Consider the following 23,837-nt stretch of genomic DNA (forward strand, 5'->3'; position numbering starts at 1 on the left):
ATACCAGGGCGAAATAATTACTAATATGGATTAGCCACATGTAAATGAGAAAGATGGGAGGTCACATTAAATAGTAATTACTCACTTACTCGGCCATAAAAAGCTTTCCAGTTTTATATAAAAAATWATATTTGTAAATCAACATTTCATTTGATATGACCTTTCAATGATAAGTAAATAAATCCCGAACAGTGGTTTTATAAAATGTTTTAATAAAAAGTAACACCCCTTTTCTTCCTTGATGCCCTCGCGCCGTCCAGCTGGGTTTTTATGAGTCCGCGACAAGCGCGCTCTCTTTTTGACGATCCACAACCTTCTGCCACGTGGAAGAACATCAAGACGCTGCGGGAAAGCGTTTCGACAATGTACGGAGTTTAAATATTACTTTTTCTCAGTGCATCAAAATGCTTTCATGTTTGTAATGATTGCAGACATATCTTAAGTTGATTATCCGTTTAACTAGTTATCTTCTTTATGGGTTAGGTAAAAGACCGTTAGGTTCGTGTTGGCTAGGTAATTAGCGCCATAGGAATTGCAGCCACTTTGTGTAAGCCATTTTGGTGTTAACTAAAAAAGACTTTGCAGTTAGACGAAGTTATTACTATATACATCATACAACCATTCTCATTTTGTTTTTGTTGCCGTTTGGAACATTTTACAGATTACTTATTTAAAAATCTCTACATAATGCTATCTAACTAACGTTACCTAGTCAAGATGGCGGGTATTTCGCTTTTTTTCCCGAGACTGATTAGCTTGTTCAACTAGTTAACTAGGTTAACATTAGCTTGCTAACTAGCTACATTTTGTACATGACTGGCTAAATTTTAAAGAACTAAATGGTCAGTTATTTGTGTAACTAACTTTAAATGTTATCTAGCTCACGAACATTACTGAACTTTGTTAGGCATGCTTATGYTAGCTAGGTAATGTCTTTACATTTCGAAATCAATGGCTGCACGTGTTGGGCGAACTTGGTGAGTTAATGACCGCAGACAAATGGCATGAAAAGTAGTTAACTAGCGTTACTTACTAGCGGCCTAGATGGGAGCTGATTTACTGATATCACTGCTTATTCATGACTWAAGTCATCTTCCAAGGTTCATTTGATGCCATTGTACAGTATTGGAAAAAATACGTGCTTTCTGGTGGCTGTATAACAACCTAGCTAATGTCTTGCAATGCCGTTCTGTGCTTTGATTTTACTTTCAACAAAGTACAGTAGCTAGTTAGTCAGTGGTCACTTGTTTTGATGGAAAATACTCTAGTATCGCTAGCTAACTAGAGAACCTCCTAGAAGCGTTCTGAAACATTGACTACTAAAGGTGTGTTTGTAAATTTTACATTGAGTGTCTGAGTGCGATCTTGGGCGTTTGTAAATTCAGTGGTTTGGCTCTCGGAGCGTTCAGAGCGACGGTTCAGAGGTTTGGCTCTCGGAGCGTTCAGAGCGACCGTTCAGCTGTTTCGTTCTCGGAGCGTTCAGAGCGGCGGTTTCGCTCTCGGAGCGTTCAGAGCGACGGTTCAGCGGTTTCGCTCTCGGAGCGTTCAGAGCGGACACTGGACGCTCTGGGTGAGGGGTTGGATTGATCCGAGCGTTCTGACCTCACAACTGCAGTCAAGAAACCAAGCTAACTTGTTCCAGACACAAATGAGAGAACACTTAACGCATACCATTTTACTCGACCAAATAGAGCTGGTTAGGCTGTTTTCATGTTATCCAGAACGTTGCTGATAGCAACACGGTTATATTTAACAGGTGTTGGGTATTTGTACATCAGTTATTATGCATACTCGAAGTTCTGTGAAATGTAATTTACCGACACACCCTAAAATGTAGCAAGCTAGGTAATAGATACCCAGGTGCAGTTAATTGACTTTTGGCTTTTCTTAATTTCAGAACCACATTTGTAGATCATGGACAACTGGGATGAGGTAAATTACTCTAAACCAGTCATTTGAGCTGTTATGCTTTACATATTAGTGGAGTCAATAGTGAACCAAAGCTTATATTGTCACTACTTGGTGTGAAATGTATGTGTAATATTGGCTTCTATCAGCATATGGGAATGAAACGTTTTCATATATATATATAAATATATATATTATTTTTTTACTTTGCAGGTTACCACAAGTAATGGTAGGTTCATGTAATTTGTTTGTGGACTAGCTGGATTCCCATTGCAAAATGGACACATGTTTTCTCTAATAGCCAGGTAGCATCCTGTCACTTGGATGCAACGTGCTTTTTCACGGGTGTTGTTGGGAAAGCCTTTAAACAAAATAATCTATTAATGGCTGAGCTTGAATGGGTTTTTGTAGAAAGTGGAATGAGCTCGTGGACCAGTGGTGGCCAAAGTTCCAGTTTTGGGAGACCGACTGGTAGGATTGTGCCATTATATCCATTAGCTAACTTGCAAGAATTGAAAAAATGTTAATAAGATTTGTGATCTCTTCAGATAATAAAGTCAGCTCCTGGAACAGTGGAGGTGATGGTGGCTTTGGTGGTGGCAGAGGAAAGTTCTTTAAAATAAATGTTTCTTGGTTCTTATTGGGGGGGAAATATCACTGGTCTGAGTTATTACTGTACTGACTTGAAATTCTAACAATTTTTACTTACAGATAAAGTCAGCTCCTGGAACAGTGGAGGTGATGGTGGCTTTGGTAGCGGCAGAGGCAAGTTCTTTAAAAATAAATGTTTCTTGGTTCTTATTGGGGGGGAAATATCACTGGTCTGAGTTATTACTATACTGACTTGAAATTCTTGCGATTTTTACTTGCAGGCCGAGGGTCCAGGGGAGGTGGTGGAGATTTCAAGAGTTTCTCTTCAGGTGCATAGTCTCATAATTATTTCATTTACATTTTATTTGATGTAATTCTTGCTGTGTAAAATTGAGTATTTACTCAAGACGTATGCCTAAGGCATCTTGGRAAAAATTGTTTTACAGGTAATATATAATTATATATATATWTTTTTTTTATGTATATTGCCCTCTGTCAACAGGAGCTGATAAGAATGGGAATGAAGGTAGGTGACTGACTTGATATTGCAGCTCAAGACTGCGTTTGAGCAAATTGTCACACTGCGATCAATGAATTTTGGGATAGAATGCACAGCTCAGAATATTTACTGTCATGGGGATAGCACTAAAAATAGAATAGAGGCATAATACTGTTCAGGGTATTTGATCGATTTCAGAGTTCCAAAATGTATTATGCTGGTGCCGCTGGCATTTTGAGGTTCTTGAAATGTCTTCGGCATGACTTTATTAAATCATACCTCAAACTGTATTATCATTGATGTTCTTTGAATTGGAACTGTTCTGTACAGATAAAGGCAGCTCCTGGAACAGTGGTGAAGGAGGCTTCAGGGGAAGAGGCAGAGGTGAGACTTGTGGTTCCTTCTGAAATAAACAAATTAGAAAAAATATTTTCTGGACAATTAACTTTCTGGAACAATTTGGGTAATTGCATGACTCTTAATTGTGATTTATTCTCCCTAAATGCATCAAATTGTTGTCTCAACAGGGGGCGGCAGAGGATCAAGGGGAGGAGGCATCCGAAACGGTAATAGGAGCTGTTCTTATGCCCCACATTGTCATTTCTCTTGATGAGCAGAGTCTTAATAAACATGCCCCTGATTTTGAAATGTTTCTTGAATATTGTCTTATCCATCTAGCTATTGAATGTAATGGTTTACACATGGTTTTTGTGAAATCTACTTTTGACAGGGGATGATGGCAATGATGGTGGTATGTTGGTTTTCATATTCTCTACACGCAAGAAAATTGAATTATTCTAGATGGTTGGCTCAGTTTGAACGCTCTCGTTGTCCTCCCAAGTGTTTCTGCATGTCTTTTTGCATTCAAATAAATTGAACATGCTCTTGTCCAATATTAGTGACAAAAAGGTCAGGTAGACTATCAGTTAAGAGCGGGCCAATTTAAAGGTTGCTGGTTCAAATCCCAGAGCCGACTAGGTAAAACAATCTATGTACCCTTGAGCAAGGCACTTAAACCTAATTGCTCTGAATACGTGTGCTAAAATATAAATATGGAGTGTTAACATTTTTGTGGATGGTGTCTAGACTAAGTTCTAGTTCTCATTATTGAAATGGTGATAAGCTAATGAAATCTATCATGCTGTTTTATGGCCTTTTTTTTGCTCAAATCCTTCACTTTTCAGGGTTTGGAGGTAGCCGGGGAGGCTTCCGATCAGGTAAATCAGCACCTCACTAACGGAAATTCTAAAATATTCCATCAAATACTGACTTGAAATCTATCCTCAGTCTTTTACCAGTGAGTATCATTCAAAGATGCCTAGTTTATGGCAATGCAAAAATATTTTTCAACATGCACGCATTTTGCGTACTTGCACGCAATTTGAGGTGTAAGTATGCTGGTGTGAAAAACGACCATAAAATGGGCTTCTAGTTGGTACATTGTAGGATTTTGACCACAATTCCATTTAGGCTCAAACAAGATTTCTTTGTTGGCTGCATTGTTTGATATTATTGAAGACTAGGTTTCAGAAAATGGTAGCTGTAGGGGGAAAAAAGACAACTGCTTCAAAATGACTCTGGAATTCCCCTCCTACCCAACCTTATCCCTTGTTTGTACATTTAAACTTTTTTCTAGTTAGCTACTGAAGAGCAGCCAAGTTACCCATATCACCTATCATTCCTTCTGAGGCAGCCTTTTGCCAACATTAGGCAAAGTGGGATTTGCCTATGATTTGAGCAGTGTTGCTGACATGGCACTCAAAAATATTCAAGGTTGTCAAGTCTGTATTTTCTTCATGCTTCAAATCAGTTGAAATGCTTGAGGGAAAGTTGTTGCTAACTATGGTTTGTTTCAGGTGGTGGTGATGGAGGAGGATTTGGCGGAGGAGGTAATTTAGGGCCCTATACATTTTACTTTTCCCAAATTCTGTTTTCTCACTTCCCCTTCAGGTTTTCTCACTCATTCACTTTAAATAGAACATCAAATAGTCATTTTTATAAGTCCATAATGCCTAAACCACATCAGGAGGTCTAGGACAAATTTGATGTTTATATTTGGGTATAATTACCCTTATATTCCAGTGTGCACCTAGCAAGAGGCACTGTTTTTGAAAACACACCAATGGAGTTTGCAAAATAAAAACTCAGTGGCTTGATTAAAATCATATGCCAGGTAAGCATAGGCTACTTTGTAGTTTAAGAAAGCCTTTCCATCTACCAGAAGACTTTTCATTAGCATCAATACAAATGACTAAATAATAATAATTCATTAGCGTCATCACTAACGCCTACACAGAGATAGATGTGTGCACCGCAGACGGGGAATTATTGTTGCTTCTTCAGAAAGTTGCAGGAAATGCAAATCACTGACTCATTCTGTTCATGTCTTCTGATTTAACTTCAGCAAATACATTTTTGTTCGGTATAAATGTAACAAACCATTTCAATGATTTTACAGAGTTACAGTTCTTAGGGAAATAAATTAATTTGGGCCTAACCTATGGATTTTGCATAGGAGGGCATCGGCCCGCCCACTTGGGACCCAGGACAAGCCACTGGGGCGCCAGACCCAGCCAATCAGAAATAGTTTATCCACCTAAGGGCTTTATTACAGAAAAAAATTGTCATCAGTCTGCATGGTGATGTGGAGGTCCTGGGCTGGCATGGTTACACTTGGTCTGCGGTTGTGAGGCTGGTTGGACGTACTGCCATATTCTCTAAAATGACGAAGGTGGCATATGGTGGAGAAATGAACATTTCGTTATTTGATAACAGCTCTGGTGGATAAAACTGCAGTCAGTATGCCAATTGCACACTCCCTCAAAACATGAGACATCTGTTGCATTGTGTTGTGACAAAACACTTCTTAGTGGCTTTTTATTGTCCCCAGCACCTGTGTAATGATTATGCTGTTTAATCAGCCGGTTGATAATCCATCCATCTGACAGGTGTGTGGCATATCTTGGCAAAGGGAGAAAAGAGAAGTAAACCAGTTTGTGCATAATTTGAGAGAAATTAGCGTTTCGTGCATATGGAAAATTTCAGAATTTATTTTCAGCTCGTGAAATATTGGGCCAACGCATTACGTGTTGCGTTTTATTTTTGTTTGTTATAGTTAATTACATTAGATTCATTACTTTGTTTCATATTGTTGCATTCTGTTTTGGTCTGGATTCTGTTATTCCATCAGTGTAATTTTTGCATTGCGGAGATTATAGAGCCGTAGTAATTGGCCTTGCATTTACGAGATTGAGTCACAGCGAGCCTTATTGTGAAACTTCCCATGTCTTATCATTCCAGGTTATCGTGGACGAGATGAGGAAGTTTTCTCTAAAGGTTCCGTGTTTTCATTTGTTACTAATTCATTTCCTTGACCTGATGAATACTTTTACATTTGAAAATGTCTTTATGTGAGATTTTCACATATTTTAGGATCAACCACGGATGGGGAAGGTGGTGGAGATGGTGGCAATCCAGGTTTGTATGTTATGCAAGTAAGTGTTTTGTTTGACTATGTATACCAGTGATCATCAACTAGATTCAGCTGGGGGGGGGCAAATAAAACCAGGCCTGCGCCTCCAGTTGGGGAACCCTGATGTATCCCTTACAGAAGACTAATAAAACATAACTTCCATGTTTTTCTAAACAATACTTAAAGGGAACCATTGCGTATTGTTTTTGTTCCATGTAACTTATTAATGTAATTAAACATCCTCTTTGAGTGGTGCTACAACTACTTCGGCCTCGTTTGACGACAAGAAGGCTGCTGCTCTTCTCTTAACAACATTCAGTTGCATCCGAGATGTTCTTTCAGTGGATTCTTTAATTAAATACTTCAGAAGGTGATCCCGTTTTCATAACCTCACTCTACCACCAGGTCCCCCAAAGGTGACCTACATACCTGAAGCCCTTTGTGAGGAGGAGGAGTCTATTTTTGCTCATTATGAGTCGGGCATCAACTTTGATAAGTACGACGACATCTTGGTCGATGTCAGTGGCAGCAATCCGCCAAAGGCCATCATGGTGAGTGCCTTACTGGTGGCTGTGTCCTTAAAGTGTTAATGGGTAATTTTATTAATCTCTTTACCTTCACAACTGAATGAACTTACCCAATATTGGTTGCATTGTTAGAATGAACAAGGAAAAGGTTAAGATGTTGGGATGGCCCCAGAGTTGCACTTGCAACATAAATGCTGGTTTGTCAAATAAACAGATGGATTATTGTATACTGGTTGTTGTATTTATGTATTGGTAAATGGCAATGTTGCTGTGATTTTGAAACTGACTAAGCTATTATCCTCTCAGGGTTTTGAAGAGGCTGCCCTGTGTGAATCTCTGAACAGGAACGTCAGTAAGTCTGGCTATAAGAAGCCCACCCCAGTACAGAAGCATGGCATTCCCATTATCGCTGCTGGCCGGGACCTCATGGCCTGTGCCCAGACTGGATCTGGGAAAACAGTGAGCTGAACTGAACTGAATCTAATTAAAATTCCTTATTTAGCAAGCAGTGTTAATCCCCTTTTTCTTGTAGTTCAAATACTAGCATGTGAAATGGAGCTCCGGTCGTATCTGTCACCCAGGTTAACCTACTCTGGTATAAATCAATAGCGCTTGTGTTGGCCGCCATGTGTAAGCCAGAACTGCCTTGTGTACCAACTACGCAGTTCTCTGTCCATGTACRAGATCTGAGTTAAAAGTACGCGAAAATTAATAGGGCCTGAACTTATAAAAGCATTTTTTTTTTTACAATAATAAATCCACTGAGTAAATCTAACATCGCGATTCTCGAGCGTCAACACAGACATGTACAGAGTTTGTGTAAATGGACATGGAGATTAATACATCATTATTCGACGTAGCTGCACTGTGCCCCTCCTGTTCGTTGTGATGCTGAGTTTGCCGTCTGTCAGCTGTATGTAAAAACATGAACAAATCCCTTTTCGACTGTTATGGAAAGGTAAACACTAATTGTTTCAAGCGAACATAAGATGGACATTCAGTGGGCTCTAAATTGCCAGCAGTTCACTCGTATTTGCTAGTGAAAGAAATTAAATGCAATTACGAAAAATGACTGGTTGCATTTGTGCGAGTGTGATATACATTTAATTCTGCGTCCCATTAGTTGTATTTTCCACTTAACCTTACGAGGATCACGCAACCTGAGACTGTGATTTGATACATGTCACAAAAAGCATTACCTAAGTATAATCRAACATAAATATAAACATCTTGGCATTAAATGGAGTCGAGAGTTTAGAAGACTGCGCGATGAAGAATGAATGTCTGTTATTAGCTATTGAGGCAATGCTTCTAAAATGCCTTTGCACTAGATTTTTGCGAGTTGAATCTCCAATTTGCTGTGCGTGTCTGGTACTCTAAAAAGTTGGACAGGGTTGGCAGGTCTGGTAAGCCTGTGGGTAGACAAAGTATTTTAACTTTTGTTGTTGTCCCCCAGGCTGCATTCCTACTGCCCATCCTGCAGCAGCTGATGGTGGACGGCGTGGCAGCTAGTAAGTTCAGCGAGGTCCAGGAGCCAGAGGTTATTATAGTGGCCCCAACCAGGGAGCTGATCAACCAGATCTACATGGAAGCCAGGAAGTTTGCCCATGGGTATGAAGTTATGTTCACTGCATATTCGAAAGGCAGTATGTTCAACCCCTTTCACCCCACCTGCACTTCTCAATAGTAATAGTGAAAATGGAGYTAGATGCAAATCTAACTTGTTCTTATTATGGCAAAAGTTAAGGTACATTTTTTTCAAGATTGGTATGTTAGGGGGGGGATCCAATGGACACTGATTCTGGAGACTTTTCCACTGTCTTTTGTAGTACTTGTGTGCGTCCAGTGGTGGTTTACGGTGGYATAAGCACCGGTCACACCATTCGCGAGATACTGAAGGGCTGCAATGTGCTGTGTGGGACTCCAGGAAGACTGATGGACATTATTGGCAGAGGAAAGGTAATCGGTGCTTCAATAACAAACGCATATTTGAATCCAACCTTGTAGTTGGCAGCCGGTTGAAGCCATCTGTTAACATAGTCGTTTTTAGCAAATGAATATACGGCCTCTTCTGTCTACTTCCCCCAGATTGGCTTGAGCAAGCTGCGTTACCTGGTGCTGGATGAGGCTGACAGGATGCTGGACATGGGCTTTGAGCCTGCGATGCGCAAGCTGGTGGGGTCCCCAGGCATGCCAGCTAAAGAGGACCGCCAGACCCTTATGTTCAGCGCTACCTACCCCGAGGACATCCAAAAGTCTGTCTCCCACACTCCGCCACAGATAACTGAGATAAACAATGCTTTTAAAATGAACGTTGAATTATTTGTGCAGCTAATGTAAAGGATAATGCAGTAGAAAGAGTTATGGCACAATTTCTAAATGGTAGTTGTGTTTTTTAAATGAGAAGGGTGGTCACCTGGTGCCTTGTTGTCCTGTGGTGTTAAGACTGGCTGGTGACTTCCTGAAGAAGGACTATCTGTTCCTTGCTGTGGGCGTGGTGGGCGGAGCCTGCAGTGATGTGGAGCAGGTCGTGGTTCAGGTGACCAAGTTCTCCAAAAGAGACCAACTACTGGAGGTCCTGAAGACTACAGGTACCCATCAGCACCTCGCTATATAACTGTCAGCACCTCTCATGCAAACGCTTCAACCACTTTCCAGTACACCGAATTGTCTTCATGTTGAAGGGGATATTCTGCCTTCACAGGGTCTGAACGCACTATGGTCTTTGTGGAAACCAAGAGGCAGGCTGACTTTATCGCGACGTTCCTGTGTCAGGAGAAGGTTAATACTACTAGTATTCACGGGTAAGGGACTGTCTTCAAGTGATTTAACCCATAGTCATTGCTAGTTGGGCCCCAGATTACCTTGTGTCTTGTTAGTCTTTGTCCAGTTGTATGAATTGTTAGTTGGTATTTATTGTGTTATCAGTGACCGTGAGCAGAGGGAGCGTGAACAGGCGCTCGGTGACTTCCGCTCAGGAAAGTGTCCTGTCCTGGTGGCCACCTCTGTTGCTGCCCGTGGACTGGACATCAAGGATGTCCAACACATAGTCAACTTTGACCTCCCCAACAACATTGATGAGTACGTCCACCGCATCGGGAGAACAGGTCGCTGTGGGAACACCGGGAGAGCTGTGTGTTTCTTTGACCCGGAGGCTGACGGCAACCTGGCACGCTCCCTGGTCAAAGTCCTGTCTGGGGTAAGTGATTTCACACTCCCTGGTCAAAGTCCTGTCTGGGGTAAGTGATTTCACACTCCCTGGTCAAAAGCAGCCTTTAAAGATGGATCGGCGCCACTGTCCGTCCCAACACATTTGTTATTGTTTTGTGGATGAAAGTGTTTTATAATAAAAAAAATATAAAAAAATGAAGTACATATTCTGCTGTTCTAGTGTGCGTGCAATGTTGTCTGAGAGGGGATAATGTGTTTGCAGTTACTTTGTTGTAAAATCCTGAAAGGACGGGAATTTTCACCATTAAGGATTCCAGYTTTAAGGCCTGCTAGCAAGTAAGGCAAAGCTGACTTTGAACTAAAATAAATAAAAAATGTATTCTCACTGCAATTACTTTTCACAGGCCCAGCAGGAGGTGCCCAAATGGCTGGAGGAAGCTGCCTTCAGTGCTCATGGCACTACAGGGTTCAACCCAGGTGGGAGAATCTTTGCCTCCACGGATAGCAGAAAGGTATGGATCTGGAATAGGTTGAGTGCTGTTATTTTCCATTGAACACTGTTTAGTGGCTGGCTACATGTTTAGTGTTGTCATTGTTGACACAAGATTAATCTCTTGACCACAGGGTGGCTCTTTCCAGAGAGATGGGGCAAGTCATCTAGCTGCTGCCCTGAGCAGTGGCGCAGATGACGACGAGTGGGAGTGATGAGGCACATCTGCAATTCTTTTCGTTTTTGTGTTTTCAAACTAAGTCATGTTTTGGTTCAAATGTAACTTTTCTTTTAGTGTTTCTTATCTTGTTTAAAGAAAATAATTTTGCGCTGCTTGATATTTCTGGAAATGTGTATAGTCCTGGATATGGGAAACCGATTAGTCAACCACTGGTTAAAATCTGTGTGCTTGAGGTGAAACTTCACAAATTAATGTTCTAGCTATTATTAGTGCTTCTGGTTCTTGTGGTTTGAATTGTGACGCATCACTTTGAACTTATTATTTTCCTCTTTCACCCAAATGTTTTACCTCGTTGAATATGTGCCATTTACACCCTCGTGTGTTTTGAACTGAACTATTGAGTAATGCGTGTCTGTCCCCAAATAATACCTGTAAAGCATTGTATTTCTGTAAGGATTCTGCATTTAGATCTAACTGGTTCTGTTAACCAGTCTGAGTTGACCCACGTTTTCGATCGCTTGTTGTAACTGATGTACAAGAGTGCTTATGTTGTATAAAATATTCATGGCATTTTGTGCCAGGCAAAATTAGCAAATACATTTGATTTACTTGGTTTATTCATGCAGACATTTGAAATATGGATGAAGGCAGATTTTATTCAAAATAAAGAATGTCTTGGATAATTTGCCTGGCTTGTTTATTTTGTTTGCKCTATTGGCGATTAAAGCTCTGAGTTAAGTTTCACTTGTAAAATCTAGCTGAGTGCTTAAATTCGGTCCCCTGGCATTCATCCTGTTTCCTCATTTCCTGTCAGTAAACTTTTGTTGTGCAAYGGCCAGCACACCCATCCAGTCCTTGTTCTTAGGGGTTGTGAATTGAAGGCACGACTACCAACTTTCCACAGGACATTGAGTATGAAGGTATGATAAGGTTTATAATGGAGTACCCGAATTTAACTTTTTAAACCTGACCGGTAGCCGCGTTTAAAACAATTTGGCAACTCGTAAATCTGACTTCAGTGCTTTCAAACAACTGAACTCAGAAGAAACGCAGTCCGAATGCGAATAMAATCGATTGAACAGTCATCCAACTGACCTTTTGCTAGATCAGACGTCATGATGTTTCCGTTCTCCTAGTTGTAGATGCGGCATTAATAACCATTTGTGCTATTAGAACCCGTTGCTTATAAATGAGGTTTAGATGTAGTGAAATTGTTTMTCCACTTGCTGGAGAGGGAATTGTATTACTTGAAAGACATGACATGCCATTCTTGTCTGCCAAGGGTCTGAGAAGGATGGCAACTCCGCTAGTCCTGTCAATCTTCCTTTTGCTCCCAGCAATTTCTGAAGGTGAGTTCCTATTTGATAGTAATTAATTAAAGGGGCAATCTGTGATTGCAACTTACATTTTTTATTTGACTTTCAAATTGATATACCGTTGATTATTGAGAAGGTTAAAACGGAACATGTTCTTCCATGATAGACTGACCAGGTGAAGGCTATAAACCCAAATTGACGACCCCTGTTAAATCCACTTAAATGAATGTCGAAGGGGAGGAGATGGGTTAAAGAAGGATTTTTAAAGCCTTGAGACATGGATTGTGTGTGTGCGCCATTCAGAGGGTGAATGGGCAAGCATTATTTTGTCTGAACCAGCCAGATGCACTGGTTTGTGTTAAGAACTGCAACACTGCTGGGTTTTTCAAGTTCAAACGTTTCCTGTGTGTATCAAGAATGGTCCACCATCCAAAGGACCTCCAGCCAATTTAACTGTGGGACGTATTTTGTGACACGTATTCCATGCCCTGACGAATTGAGGTTGTCCTGAGGACAAAAGGGGTGCAACTTACTAGGAACATGTTCCTAATGTTTTGTACAGTGTATGAGCTTAGTTCAACTCTSGTACCATATCAGAACCCAAATATATGGTTTAACTCTAATGTTTGTAAACAATGCAATTGTAATCAAACACTRTAGCATCAAAACATGGTCAATACTATAATTTTTATATTGTAGATCGTCAGTCCCTACATACATAGCTCTGTTTTCATTTGAATGGTCACAGATCTCCAGCCCCATCCCTCAGTTGTTTACCAGAATAGCCGCGGAATTACCACTTTGTTTGAATTGCATATTGAGTGGTTAGAAGTTGGGGAGTTGGCGGTCATCGCTCATTCTCTATTTACTTTTCTGTGCTGAATGTTGGTCTTAGTGCAGGCTTTTGTACTGTCATCTCCGCACTGTCATCTCTCAAGTTCTTTGCCATGGTTTGTTTATTACAAAGTTTCACGTTTTGTTATCAACAGGACAATATGGACAAAGATGTGAAGTTATCCCAAAAGACCCATACATTGAATTTGGCTCCAATATTAAGATTAAGTTCAAGAAGACATGCAACAAGACAATCTCAGACAGCCACGGCAAGATCTATTGGACGATCAACAACAAGAGCATAGATGAAAGCTGCTATGAAACCAACACCTCCTTTGCCGCGGTGACCATCTACAATCTATCCCTTCCAAAAGCAATAGTACAATGTCACAGCCATTTAACTCAGCAAGTCTTGGGTGGTACCATCATACAAACATACTGTACGTACCTACTTACATTGTTGGTGTGCGTTACTTTCAATACGTTAACGTTATTATCATGGCATCTGGGGAATGGTTTTTACGATAGAATAAATCATGTCCTTTAATTTTTTCAACAGGGAAACCCAGAAACATATCATGTGTCACGTATATCTCACAACAAGATTTTACATGTCACTGGGAGCACAAGATCAAACCCACATCGAAAATAACATATACCGTTTATAGGAAATGGTGAGTTCTGACTCAAAATCTAGCTTCCTCTTAGTATAGCAACGTAGACTGCAAGATTCCCTTGTCATATGGAATAACGCACAAAAKGAGTGCGCTATGTAGGGAATAAGGTGCCATTTGGGACATATGAAAAAGAAAAAGAGAGCCCCACAGCTGAGATGCAATAATTTAATAACCAACGTATCGACAGACAAGCTGTCTTCTTCAGGGTATGTAACCAAATGTCTTCATTTTGGGACGTAATCAAAGTTTCTGTTTTCTCGTCTCTTTTTGTGTAGGGAGAGTACACAAGATGCATGGGAGAGTGATCATTGTAGTTCTGGAAGCATGTCATGCACTTTTAATAAGAGCCTGCCGAWGCTTTCAAAGCTAAATTACATCACTGTGCGAGCTGAAAGCACAGTTTGGGAGACAATCTCGGACACACTGGAATTGGATCCTTGGGATACAGGTATGTAATCAGAACGCACAGCTTTGACTCTGGAGAAGTTTGCAATCAAATAATGATGTTTTATATACAGTACCAGTCTAAAGTTTGGACACACCTACTTATTCAAGGGTTTTTCTTTATTTTTTTACTATTTTCTACATTGTAGAATAATAGTGAAGAAATAAACTATGAAATAACATATGGAATCATGTAGTAAACCAAAAAGTGTTCAATAAATCAAAATATATTWAAAATTCTTCAAAGAAGCCACCCTTTGCCTTGATAACAGCTTTGCACACTCTTAGCATTCTCTTAACCAGCTTCACCTGGAATGCTTTTCCAACAGTCTTGAAGGAGTTCCCACAAATGCTGAGCAGTTGCTGCTTTTCCTTCAATCTGCGGTCCAACTCATCCCAAACCATCTCAATTGGGTTGAGGTCGGGTGATTGTTGAGGCCAGGTCATCTGATGCAGCACTCATCACTCTCCTTCTTGGTCAAATAGCCCTTACACAGCCTGGAGATGTGTTTGGTCATTGTCCTTTTGAAAAACAAATGATAGTCCCATTAAGTGCAAACCAGATGGGATGGCGTATTGCTGCAGAATGCTGTGTGAGCCATGCTTGTTAAGTGTGCCTTGAATTCTAAATAAATCACCGCCAGTGTCACCAGCAGAGCACCCCCACACCATAACACCTCCCCCTCCATGCTTCATGGTGGGAACCACACATACGTAGATCATCCGTTCACCTACTCTGCGTCTCACAAACAAACGGCGGTTTGGACCAAAAATCTCAAAGTTGGACTCATCAGCCCAAAGGACAGATTTCCACCGCTCTAATGTTGATTGCTCGTGTTTCTTGGCCCAAGCAAGTCTCTTCTTATTGGTGTCCTTTAGTAGTGGTTTCTTTGCAGCAATTCGACCATGAAGGCCTGATTCACACAGTCTCCTCTGAACAGTTGATGTTGAGATGTGTCTATTACTTGAACTCTGTGAAGCATTTATTTGGGCTGCAATTTCTGAGGCTGGTAACTCTAATGAACTTATCCTCTGCAGCAGAGGTAACTCTGGGTTTTCCTTTCCTGTGGCGGTCCTCATGAGAGCTAGTTTCATCATAGCGCTTGATGGTTTTTACGACTGCACTTRAAGAAACTTTCAAAGTTCTTGAAACTTTCCGGATTGACTGACCTTCATGTCTTAAAGTAATGATGGACTGTTGTTTCTCTTTGCGTATTTGAGCTGTTCTTGCCATATTATGGACTTGGTCTATTACCAAATAGGGCTATCTTCTGTATATCTTGGCTCAAATGCGTTAAGAAGGAAAGACAATCCACAACGTAACTTTTAAAAGGCACACCTGTTCATTGAAATGAATTTAAGGTGACTACCTCATGAAGCTGGTTGAGAGAATGCTAAGAGTGTGCAAAGCTGTCATCAAGGCAAAGGGTGGCTACTTTGAAGAATCTAAAATCTAAAATATTTTTTGATTTGTTGGACACTTTTTTTGGTTACTACATGATTCCATATGTGTTATTTCATAGTTTTGATGTCTTCACTATTATTCTACAATGTAGAAAATAGTAAAAATATGGAATGACTAGGTGTGTCCAAACTTTTGACTGGCACTGTAAGTTAGTTGTGTGTGTATACACCGTTCAAAGCAAATTAAATGACCAGTCATACCAGTGGACAATTGGATTGTCGTCCATCGTAAAGCTCAATATCCTTACACCAGTATTTCTTGTTTATCTATTGTCTTGTTTGTGTAATTGAGTTCTGACATTAATCACCCAACCTGACAATACTCACCCAACCTGACATTACTTACCTAACCCAACCTGACATGACTCGCCCAACCTGACATGACTCGCCCAACCTGACATGACTCGCCCAACCTGACATTACTTACCCTGTTTTTCAAGTGAAAATTGACCCTCCAAAGAATGTGCGGGTGGTTCCTCTCCCTGCTCATCTAAGGGTTGAATGGGAAAGACCAGGAGGCACAGACTTTCCTGACCAGGTCATACACTGTCAAGTCAAATATGCCAAGGTACACCGCTCATTTATTCAATGTTACGTTGTCTGTGATTTGTTTGTTGCTTAGTGCAATGTGCTATTTTCCCAGACTAGTCGAAGTTAACGTGACTGTTTGTTTTTTTGCCACTCATATCTTTGTTTCTTGTCCCTGTGTAAATGTCCAGCATGTAATGGATACATCTATGAACACAACGGCCAAGACAGCCTCTGTCACTTCTGTTGAAGTGGAGCCATGCACCAACCACACAGTGTCTGTCCGCTGTGCTTTAGACAAGGCCCCCTGGAGTGAATGGAGCAGGCAGGTGACAGTTCTCTCCTCTCTCAACGGTAAGAAAACATAAAGCCCCAGTAAATCACAATCGCTATACAGGTTTCCAGGAGAAGTAAAATAAAAAATATACCCTTTCAGAAGGCATGTTTGAGATGATAGGTATATGTCTCAGAGTACTGATCTAGGATCAGCTCCCCCTTGTCCATGTAATCTTATTAATTATGCTCTAAAAGGCTAAATGTCATCTAGGATCAGCTATCCTACTCTGAGAGGCTATGATGTCTCTGCCATCTGTTTTGTTTTTCACTGTTAACATTTTGAGGTTGTTGTAGACATGAATTTGAATGCACATGTTTTGCTGTGCTTGAAGAATGAGGCATTAGACCTTGATTGAATAGCACGCACGGTCTGTGTGTTTGTCATGCACCCTTATCAAACSTTATCAAACCTTATCATGTTATTTTTTTCTGCTGTAAGCTTCCCCACATTATAATCTGGCATGGTTTGATAGAGATAAGCAATGTGGCTGAAACAATTTCACCAACCCAGTTGTCTCATTCGATGAGAATTAATAGGAAGGATGCATTTTGAAAGTATTTTAAACAGAGCTGTGGGTCTAGTTGGTGGCGTAGGGTTTGGGAAATGGATTGTGGTGAGAAACATTGTGAACTAATCACCCATTATGTTTTCTGGAACACATCAGTCAGCCACAGTATGCTTTCAGTTTGTCTTAATATTAAATGCTATGTTTCAGTTTCAGTTTTAGTATTGAATGTTACTTCACATTCTCCGACAGTACATCACAAAATGACTTGTAACATTGTGAGGCTTTTTGAAAGAGGCCTACATTCAAAATTAAACTTTAAATTGGAACATGTGTTTATTCAAACTAGGCTAAACTCTATTATTTCTATGTCAACAGGGAGCACAGTACAGTTGGACCTGTGGAGGAAGATGGATGCACCAGACAACACTGGGACAAGAACAGTGCACATGATGTGGAAGGTAGGGAGCCTATGGAAGGAAGCTCATGTATAGCACTTTACATAATCAACATTATAAACTGGGTGGTTCGAGCCCTGAATGCTGATCGGCTGACAGCCGTGGTATATTTAAGCMATAAGGCACAAGGGGGTGTGGTATATGGCCAATATTCCACGGCTAAGGGCTGTTCACAGGCAAGGYGGAGTGCTAGGACACAGCCCTTAGCCGTGGTATATTGGTGCCTTATTGCTATTATAAACTGGTGACCAATGTAATTAGAGCAGTAAAAATAAATGTTTTGTCATACCCGTGGTATACTGTGATATACCACGGCTCTCAGCCAATCAGCATTCAGGGCTCGAACCACCCAGTTTATAATAGATTGTATACCACGGATGTTCTAATTTACGTTGGTAACCAGTTTATAATAGCAATAAGGCACCTCCTGGGGTTTGTGGTATATGGTCAGTATAGCACGGTTAAGGGCTGTATACATGCACTCTGCGTTGCATTGTGCTAAAGAACAGTCCTTAGCCGTGGTATATTGGTGATATACCACAGCCCCTCTGGCCTTATTGCTTAAATAGGCAGTGTTCTGGTTCTGTATTGGTTAGTCACTACCAAGGGTCTCCAGCTCTGGTCCTGGGTAGCTACAGTGTACCCAGGCTGTTGTTCCAACCCACCACCAACACATCTGATTCTACAAATAAAAATATCCTTGAAACCTTGAAGGAGGTGTGTTAGTGGTGGGCTGAAACTACAACCTCCTCACCCAGTATCTCCCCAACACCACAGTTGGAGACCCTTGGTCTAAAGCCTTTCAAAGCTGTATAACTCTACCAAAAGTTTCCTTCCTCAAAACTAGGGTTGCAAAACTACCGCTAATTTACAAAAAGTTAACTATTTTTTTGTTGTTGTAATTTTGGTAATTAACATTTACATTTAAGTCATTTAGCAGACGCTCTTATCCAGAGCGACTTACAAATTGGTGCATTCACCTTATACAGATAATTTATGGTAATTTATACTCTAAATTATGTATTCATCTATAGTATTAATTTGTTTATATCTTGTCCATTGCTTTCTAGTGGATAGACCATATGGTTCTAGAGGAAATAGCCTAATTAATGAAAAACGCATCTAATCAACATTAGCATTATTTTCAATGAACTCTGCAACTCTTCCAACTATTGACTTTTTTCATAATTGTCACCAGTTTGACACCAGAACATTTACAACAAAGACATACTACTTTTGTATTTTATTTATTTAACCTTTATTTAACTAGGTAAGTTTAATTAAGAATATATAATCTGAAGTACTCATAAAGGCCACTACATGTCGTGTGATAAATTCCTTGAGAAACAGGAAAAAGATGCAGTCAAATGCAAATGTATTTTAAAGCTCAGCTTTCGGGCAACCTGATGAAGGTCGACTGACTGAAAGCTCAGCTACAATTAAATACATTTGCATCTGACAGGAAGTGTGCAGAGGCTTTTTCCTGTTTCTCAAGTTTTGCCTCCACCACATTCACTAATCAGCTCTGGGTTTGCGGTAGATTCTGCCTATTATCTACGTGTGATAAATTCCATCAAATACTTTAACTTTACCAAAAGCCTAGTAGCTTACTGATTTAACTTCGAAAGGTACCAGTAATACCCCCCCTGTAACCCTACTAAAAAATATGAGTAAATCTCAAACCTTACTCAAAATATTAATTTGTTCTAAATGGGGATGATTCTGACTGGGTRTGACGTATTTTCTAACTTCCACTTTTCTACTTTGTACAGAGCATCTCCCCTGCATGCAAGGCCATCGATGGATACAGGCTGACGTACATGGCTGATGAAAAGCACATACCTGACAGACATTTGGACACTGTTGTGGATAAGGCTTCTATCACTGTGGACCAGCGGCCATACAGAGTCACCCTCGCTGCCTATCGCGGTGACACCACATTTTCTGAACAGTCAATCTATGTACCGGCCGTTGGACAAAGTAAGTTGCTATATTTGACACATATTCAATATGAATTGCCAGTTATCCTATTTAGTTTCATGTGACTCATTGCAAAGCTATTAGCTAGCAGATATGAGTCATATCTATCATGATATATCTATCTAGTAGTATAAATGTATCATACTATCTCACTAGTCTTTATAATACAGACACTACTGCTACACTAAACTCAATGTTTCAACAAAAGCCTCTAACCATTTTAAGCTACTAAACTTCTTCTACTTTGATAAAAAATACTTATGGACAGCTGAAGAAAGGCACAGTTTTTTCCTGTAGAAAAAGTACCTGTCCTCGTTTGTTATTTACAGTAAGTGTTATTTAGAAGTGGTTTTAAGCCTCTGTGTACTACAGTGTCACATTCATATGAGTTTATGTGTGTCAGGTCTCCCCCAGGTTAGGGGCGCCCAGGCCTCTGCCCATGACGGTAACATCCAGGTCAGCTGGGCTGTTCCTCCTCTCTACCCTGTCCATGGCTACATCATAGACTGGACCACCGATGGAGATACATACACCTGGCTACAGAGCCAAGACACTCACATCACATTGACTGGTGAGCTTGGATTCTAAAGAATGGATGGACGGATGGGTAGGTTGATGGACGGGTGGGTAGGTTGATGGACGGGTGGGTAGGTTGATGGACGGGTGGGTAGGTTGATGGACGGGTGGGTAGGTTGATGGACGGGTGGGTGAGTTAATGGGTGGATGTATAGTTGGATCCTGATTATGTTACTTTATGTAACTTTACATTGACATTGGAGTGCTTGACATGACTCGAGGTTTGAGTTTCATTTTCTACTGTGGTCATTAGGAATTATTTTAATTGTTTTGGTGTGGTTTCTCTATGGGTTTGAATAGACTCATACAATGTGCATTAGAGGAAGATCCATTGAGCTTATCGTTGATGTGGTTAGGTGAAAGATAAGCAGAAAGCTTTTAGATGGATCAAAAATCTAGTCAATGTTTATTGGTCGAGTACACAGATTTGCAGATGTTATCGCAGGGYCAGCGAAATGCTTGTATTTCTAGCTACAATTAGGTATTACACCTATCAATATTTTTGTTTTTATATGATGAGCCATGACTAGAATACATTATATACATATAAAGTGGGTAAAACAGTATGTAAACATTATTACATCAACTGGTAATATTGTGTGTATACATCCCAGATTAAATGAACACCACTCCTCCTGTTATCCCGGTAAACTATTGGAGGAATCTACTTTGGGAAGTTTTCATTTTCTCCCTCCCTCTCATAGGCCTGCAGCCTTTTAAACTATACAACATCACAGTAACTCCACTCTACGATGACAAGACATTTTCTCCCTCCCTCTCATAGGCCTGCAGCCTTTTAAACTCTACAACATCACAGTAACTCCACTCTACGATGACAAGACAGGACTCGAAAAAGTCATTCAGATCTGCTCAGTACAAAGAGGTACCGTTCACATTTTCCTCTCTTTCTATTGGTCCTTTGGGGTAATGGCTATGTATCTTCATATTCTTATTTATTCAAATTATTTAAATGTTTTAATTGTATCTGTCCCAAATAAATGGATTACTAAATCATATTTTCTTGATCAACTCAGCTCCAGGGAATATCTCCTCCGTTGATGTACAYGTTCAAGACAAAAGTGCTCAGGTCAACTGGACTGCTGTGCCTCAGAGCCAATGTAGCGGTGATGTCGTCAACTACTCTGTGTTCTACAAGACTGAAACACAACCAGAGCTGAGTAAGTCTCCTGAAACATTGTTTAAACTTTGTTATAACGGCACGTCAACTGTACCCAGTGTCATTTCCGGTTATTTTTCMTCCCCTCTCAGATGTGACGGTAAATAGCTGGAAACAGGGAGTGACTTTGGAGCCTCTCCAACCAGACACCAGATACAGTGTCCATGTCATGGCCAGCGCTGTTACTGGGGCAACCAATAGCAGCGTCATTCACTTCACAACGAGCAGATACAGTAAGGTCATGTCTGTAGGCTTCACCCACCATCTGATAGTAACTCATGGTAACACAGATTGACACTTTAAAAGTCTCTTTATCGTGCTACATATTCATTCCATGTATCCACACAGGGTTATAGTAGCAAATGTTCTAACCATAGAATTACAGTTACTAGAATGGACATTCAAGTCGAACTTCCGTGCAGGCTGGACCTGAGGCCATCTTGCGTGCACTCGTCTGTACCAGTGGTTTTAATTCTGTGGTTCTCTGACATATTCTAACAAAGCATTTTGCCCCATGCATACACTACCGCTCAATTGTCCAAAAACAGTATTTACTGTTTTATTCCTTCATCATAACGTCTCTGTGTCTGTCCCATCAGGCAGGACCTTCATCATAATGTCCTGTGTCTTCGGTGGTTTCGGCGTCATCATCGTCCTAGTCACTGGACTCTTCTGTGTCATTCAGTATGTTCTGCCGTAGATCTCAGAACCTTTTTAAAGCTGCATATGTTCTTCCCTGTATATGTCCAGACAGTAAATGGTTGTGTTCCAAATGGCTCCCTATTTAGTGCACTGCCCATCACTCACTTCAAGTCAATTATGTCAGACAAGTCAGATGATTGGATGTTCTATGTAACATTGGTTAACTGATCCCTAGGTGGAAAAGATTTAAGGAGAAGATAGTGCCCAACCCCGGTCTCAGCTCTCTGGAATTCTGGTCTTCACAGGATTGTCATAAGGTAAACATGATAATGACATGATCATCTTTTTATATTGTATCAATCAAATTTATTTATAAAGCCCTTTTTACATCAGCCGATGTCACAAAGTGCTATACAGAAACACAGCCTAAAACCCCAAACACAAAACACATTCCATTTAGCCCTATCCTATAGTATAGACAATGGATACTGTATTGAACATGTGCTTCCATTTCACTAGTTTGAAGAAAAGGGATATGATATACATTTAAATCTTTACATTTCAACACAAATCCTTCACTTTATGACTATTACTTATGGATTAAACTGTTTGTGTTCCAATTGGCTCATTCAACCCCCTTCCTCTCTCCCCTGTAACTAGTCCCCATGTTCTCAGTCAACATACCTGGTGAAATACATAAAATGTTGGTCTTCATGTTGGCTCAATAGGCTACAGTTTCCATCGTCCCTACTGTCTTCACCATTCCTTTTTGGAAACATGTCCTTGTCACCCCACAGATCCAACCCTTTAACAACTCGTCTGAACTCGAGACCTACTGTGAGATGATCTACCCCTGTGAGGTGAACACCATAATGGACGACATCATGGGGTCAACCTCTACAGAAGACGAGGACATACAGGACATGGGCAAAGAGACAGTCTGTGACCAGACAGAGAGATGGAGCTCTGGCTTCGGTAGCAGGACCTTCTGTGACAGCCAACCCAGAGAGGAGAGCAGTAACCTGGGCCTGGCCCCAACCCGCCTCCCTTTACTGGCTCAACAAGACGGAGAAATCAACCTGCTGGAGTCAACCACCTCTGAGGACTCATCATCAGAGCCATCAGACCTCCAGGCCTCCGAGAGCTGTCCCGTCAACCCCTACAGGCTGCAGACGCCAGGGGAATGCCCTGTGAAGTTGGGGCTGGGGGGAGGCGAGGCGACGTCGGGGGCCACAGAGGAGAGTAGAAGCCTGTTGGACACGCAGCAGCATAGCAGCACAGCTCCTCTCACTGCGTACGTCACTCTGGACATGTTTGAACCCAGGTTGAGGGAAAGTAAAYGGACATGAACACACTCCTGAATCCAGTGGACTTCTGTCTTTCCTGTACCTTTATTCATTCAGTTTTAATGTCTCATATATGCTATTGCGTTTTTGTGTTAGTGGTACTTCGAAATATCMATTTTGTAATTATACTTTAGTGACAATTTGTACAGTATGTGTATTTGTAGATTGTAAAGGTGGATAGATATCAGTTCTTTAAATTTGACTCATAAATATCAATCTATACTGTTGTATGTGGTAGACTATATCTCATCAAATGTTTTAGTTTCTTGTCGTTGAGAAGGACTGCTGTTGGTACAACTGAAGCGCTTCCCCTTCCCGTCCATTACCAGTACGCCGTTTGGTTTGGGGGGAGGGGTGTTGCAGCACCACTTCCTCAGAACTGAAAGCGAGTGTGCCAAGATGGAAATACTTCAGTAACAGGGTCAAAGCGAGGCAGGACATGTCTCCGAGTTACTGGCTGGGTGGTAGCCTAGCGGTTAAGAAGTTGGGCAAGTAACCAAAAGTTTGCTGGTTCAAATCCCAGAGCCGACTAGGTAAAATCTGTGGATGTGCCCTTGAGCAAGGCACTTAACCCGAATTGCTCCTGTAAGTTGTTCTGGATAAGAGCATCTGCTAAATGACTCAAATGTAGAATGTAAATGTTTGCGTCCTAAATTACACCCTATTCCATATAAAATACATTACTTTTGACTAGGGCTCGTAGGTCTCTGGTYA

At 40.9% G+C, this 23,837-nt stretch overlaps 2 protein-coding genes across 10 annotated transcripts; both read left to right on the forward strand.

Moving 5' to 3' along the window:
- The first annotated feature begins 248 nt into the window (after positions 1 to 248).
- ddx4 (DEAD (Asp-Glu-Ala-Asp) box polypeptide 4) lies at positions 249 to 11,524 on the forward strand. Of its 8 annotated transcripts, none has more exons than XM_070442888.1 (25): positions 249 to 365; positions 1,898 to 1,932; positions 2,122 to 2,137; positions 2,320 to 2,379; positions 2,457 to 2,511; positions 2,618 to 2,673; positions 2,781 to 2,828; positions 3,002 to 3,025; positions 3,329 to 3,382; positions 3,526 to 3,564; positions 3,729 to 3,749; positions 4,183 to 4,215; positions 4,855 to 4,887; positions 6,299 to 6,334; positions 6,431 to 6,475; positions 6,876 to 7,021; positions 7,304 to 7,456; positions 8,454 to 8,608; positions 8,827 to 8,956; positions 9,086 to 9,252; positions 9,443 to 9,588; positions 9,702 to 9,801; positions 9,926 to 10,196; positions 10,573 to 10,680; positions 10,793 to 11,524. In XM_070442888.1, exons 2-25 carry the CDS (start codon positions 1,915 to 1,917, stop codon positions 10,871 to 10,873), a joined length of 1,995 nt encoding a protein of 664 aa, XP_070298989.1. In that variant the 5' UTR covers positions 249 to 365; positions 1,898 to 1,914; the 3' UTR covers positions 10,874 to 11,524. The 8 variants fall into 8 exon arrangements, with proteins under 8 accessions (XP_070298989.1, XP_070298993.1, XP_070298990.1 ...); XM_070442889.1 differs by lacking the exon at positions 249 to 365 and adding an exon at positions 414 to 513; XM_070442890.1 differs by lacking the exon at positions 249 to 365 and adding an exon at positions 427 to 547.
- Positions 11,525 to 11,673: 149 nt separating this feature from the next.
- Positions 11,674 to 23,350, forward strand: LOC111961942 (interleukin-31 receptor subunit alpha). Of its 2 annotated transcripts, XM_023984647.1 has the most exons (16): positions 11,674 to 11,759; positions 12,122 to 12,188; positions 13,145 to 13,429; positions 13,549 to 13,663; positions 13,942 to 14,114; positions 16,015 to 16,142; positions 16,294 to 16,456; positions 17,323 to 17,405; positions 19,175 to 19,382; positions 19,786 to 19,953; positions 20,743 to 20,841; positions 20,993 to 21,136; positions 21,228 to 21,368; positions 21,735 to 21,819; positions 22,013 to 22,094; positions 22,575 to 23,350. In XM_023984647.1, the coding sequence occupies exons 1-16, from the start codon at positions 11,754 to 11,756 to the stop codon at positions 23,124 to 23,126; spliced, it is 2,499 nt and encodes an 832-aa protein (XP_023840415.1). In that variant the 5' UTR covers positions 11,674 to 11,753; the 3' UTR covers positions 23,127 to 23,350. The 2 variants fall into 2 exon arrangements, with proteins under 2 accessions (XP_023840415.1, XP_023840414.1); XM_023984646.2 differs by having other exon boundaries at positions 11,674 to 12,188.
- Positions 23,351 to 23,837: the final 487 nt, after the last annotated feature.

Source organism: Salvelinus sp. IW2-2015, linkage group LG4q.1:29 (assembly GCF_002910315.2).
Source record: "Salvelinus sp. IW2-2015 linkage group LG4q.1:29, ASM291031v2, whole genome shotgun sequence".
NCBI classification, from domain to species: Eukaryota; Metazoa; Chordata; class Actinopteri; order Salmoniformes; family Salmonidae; genus Salvelinus; species Salvelinus sp. IW2-2015.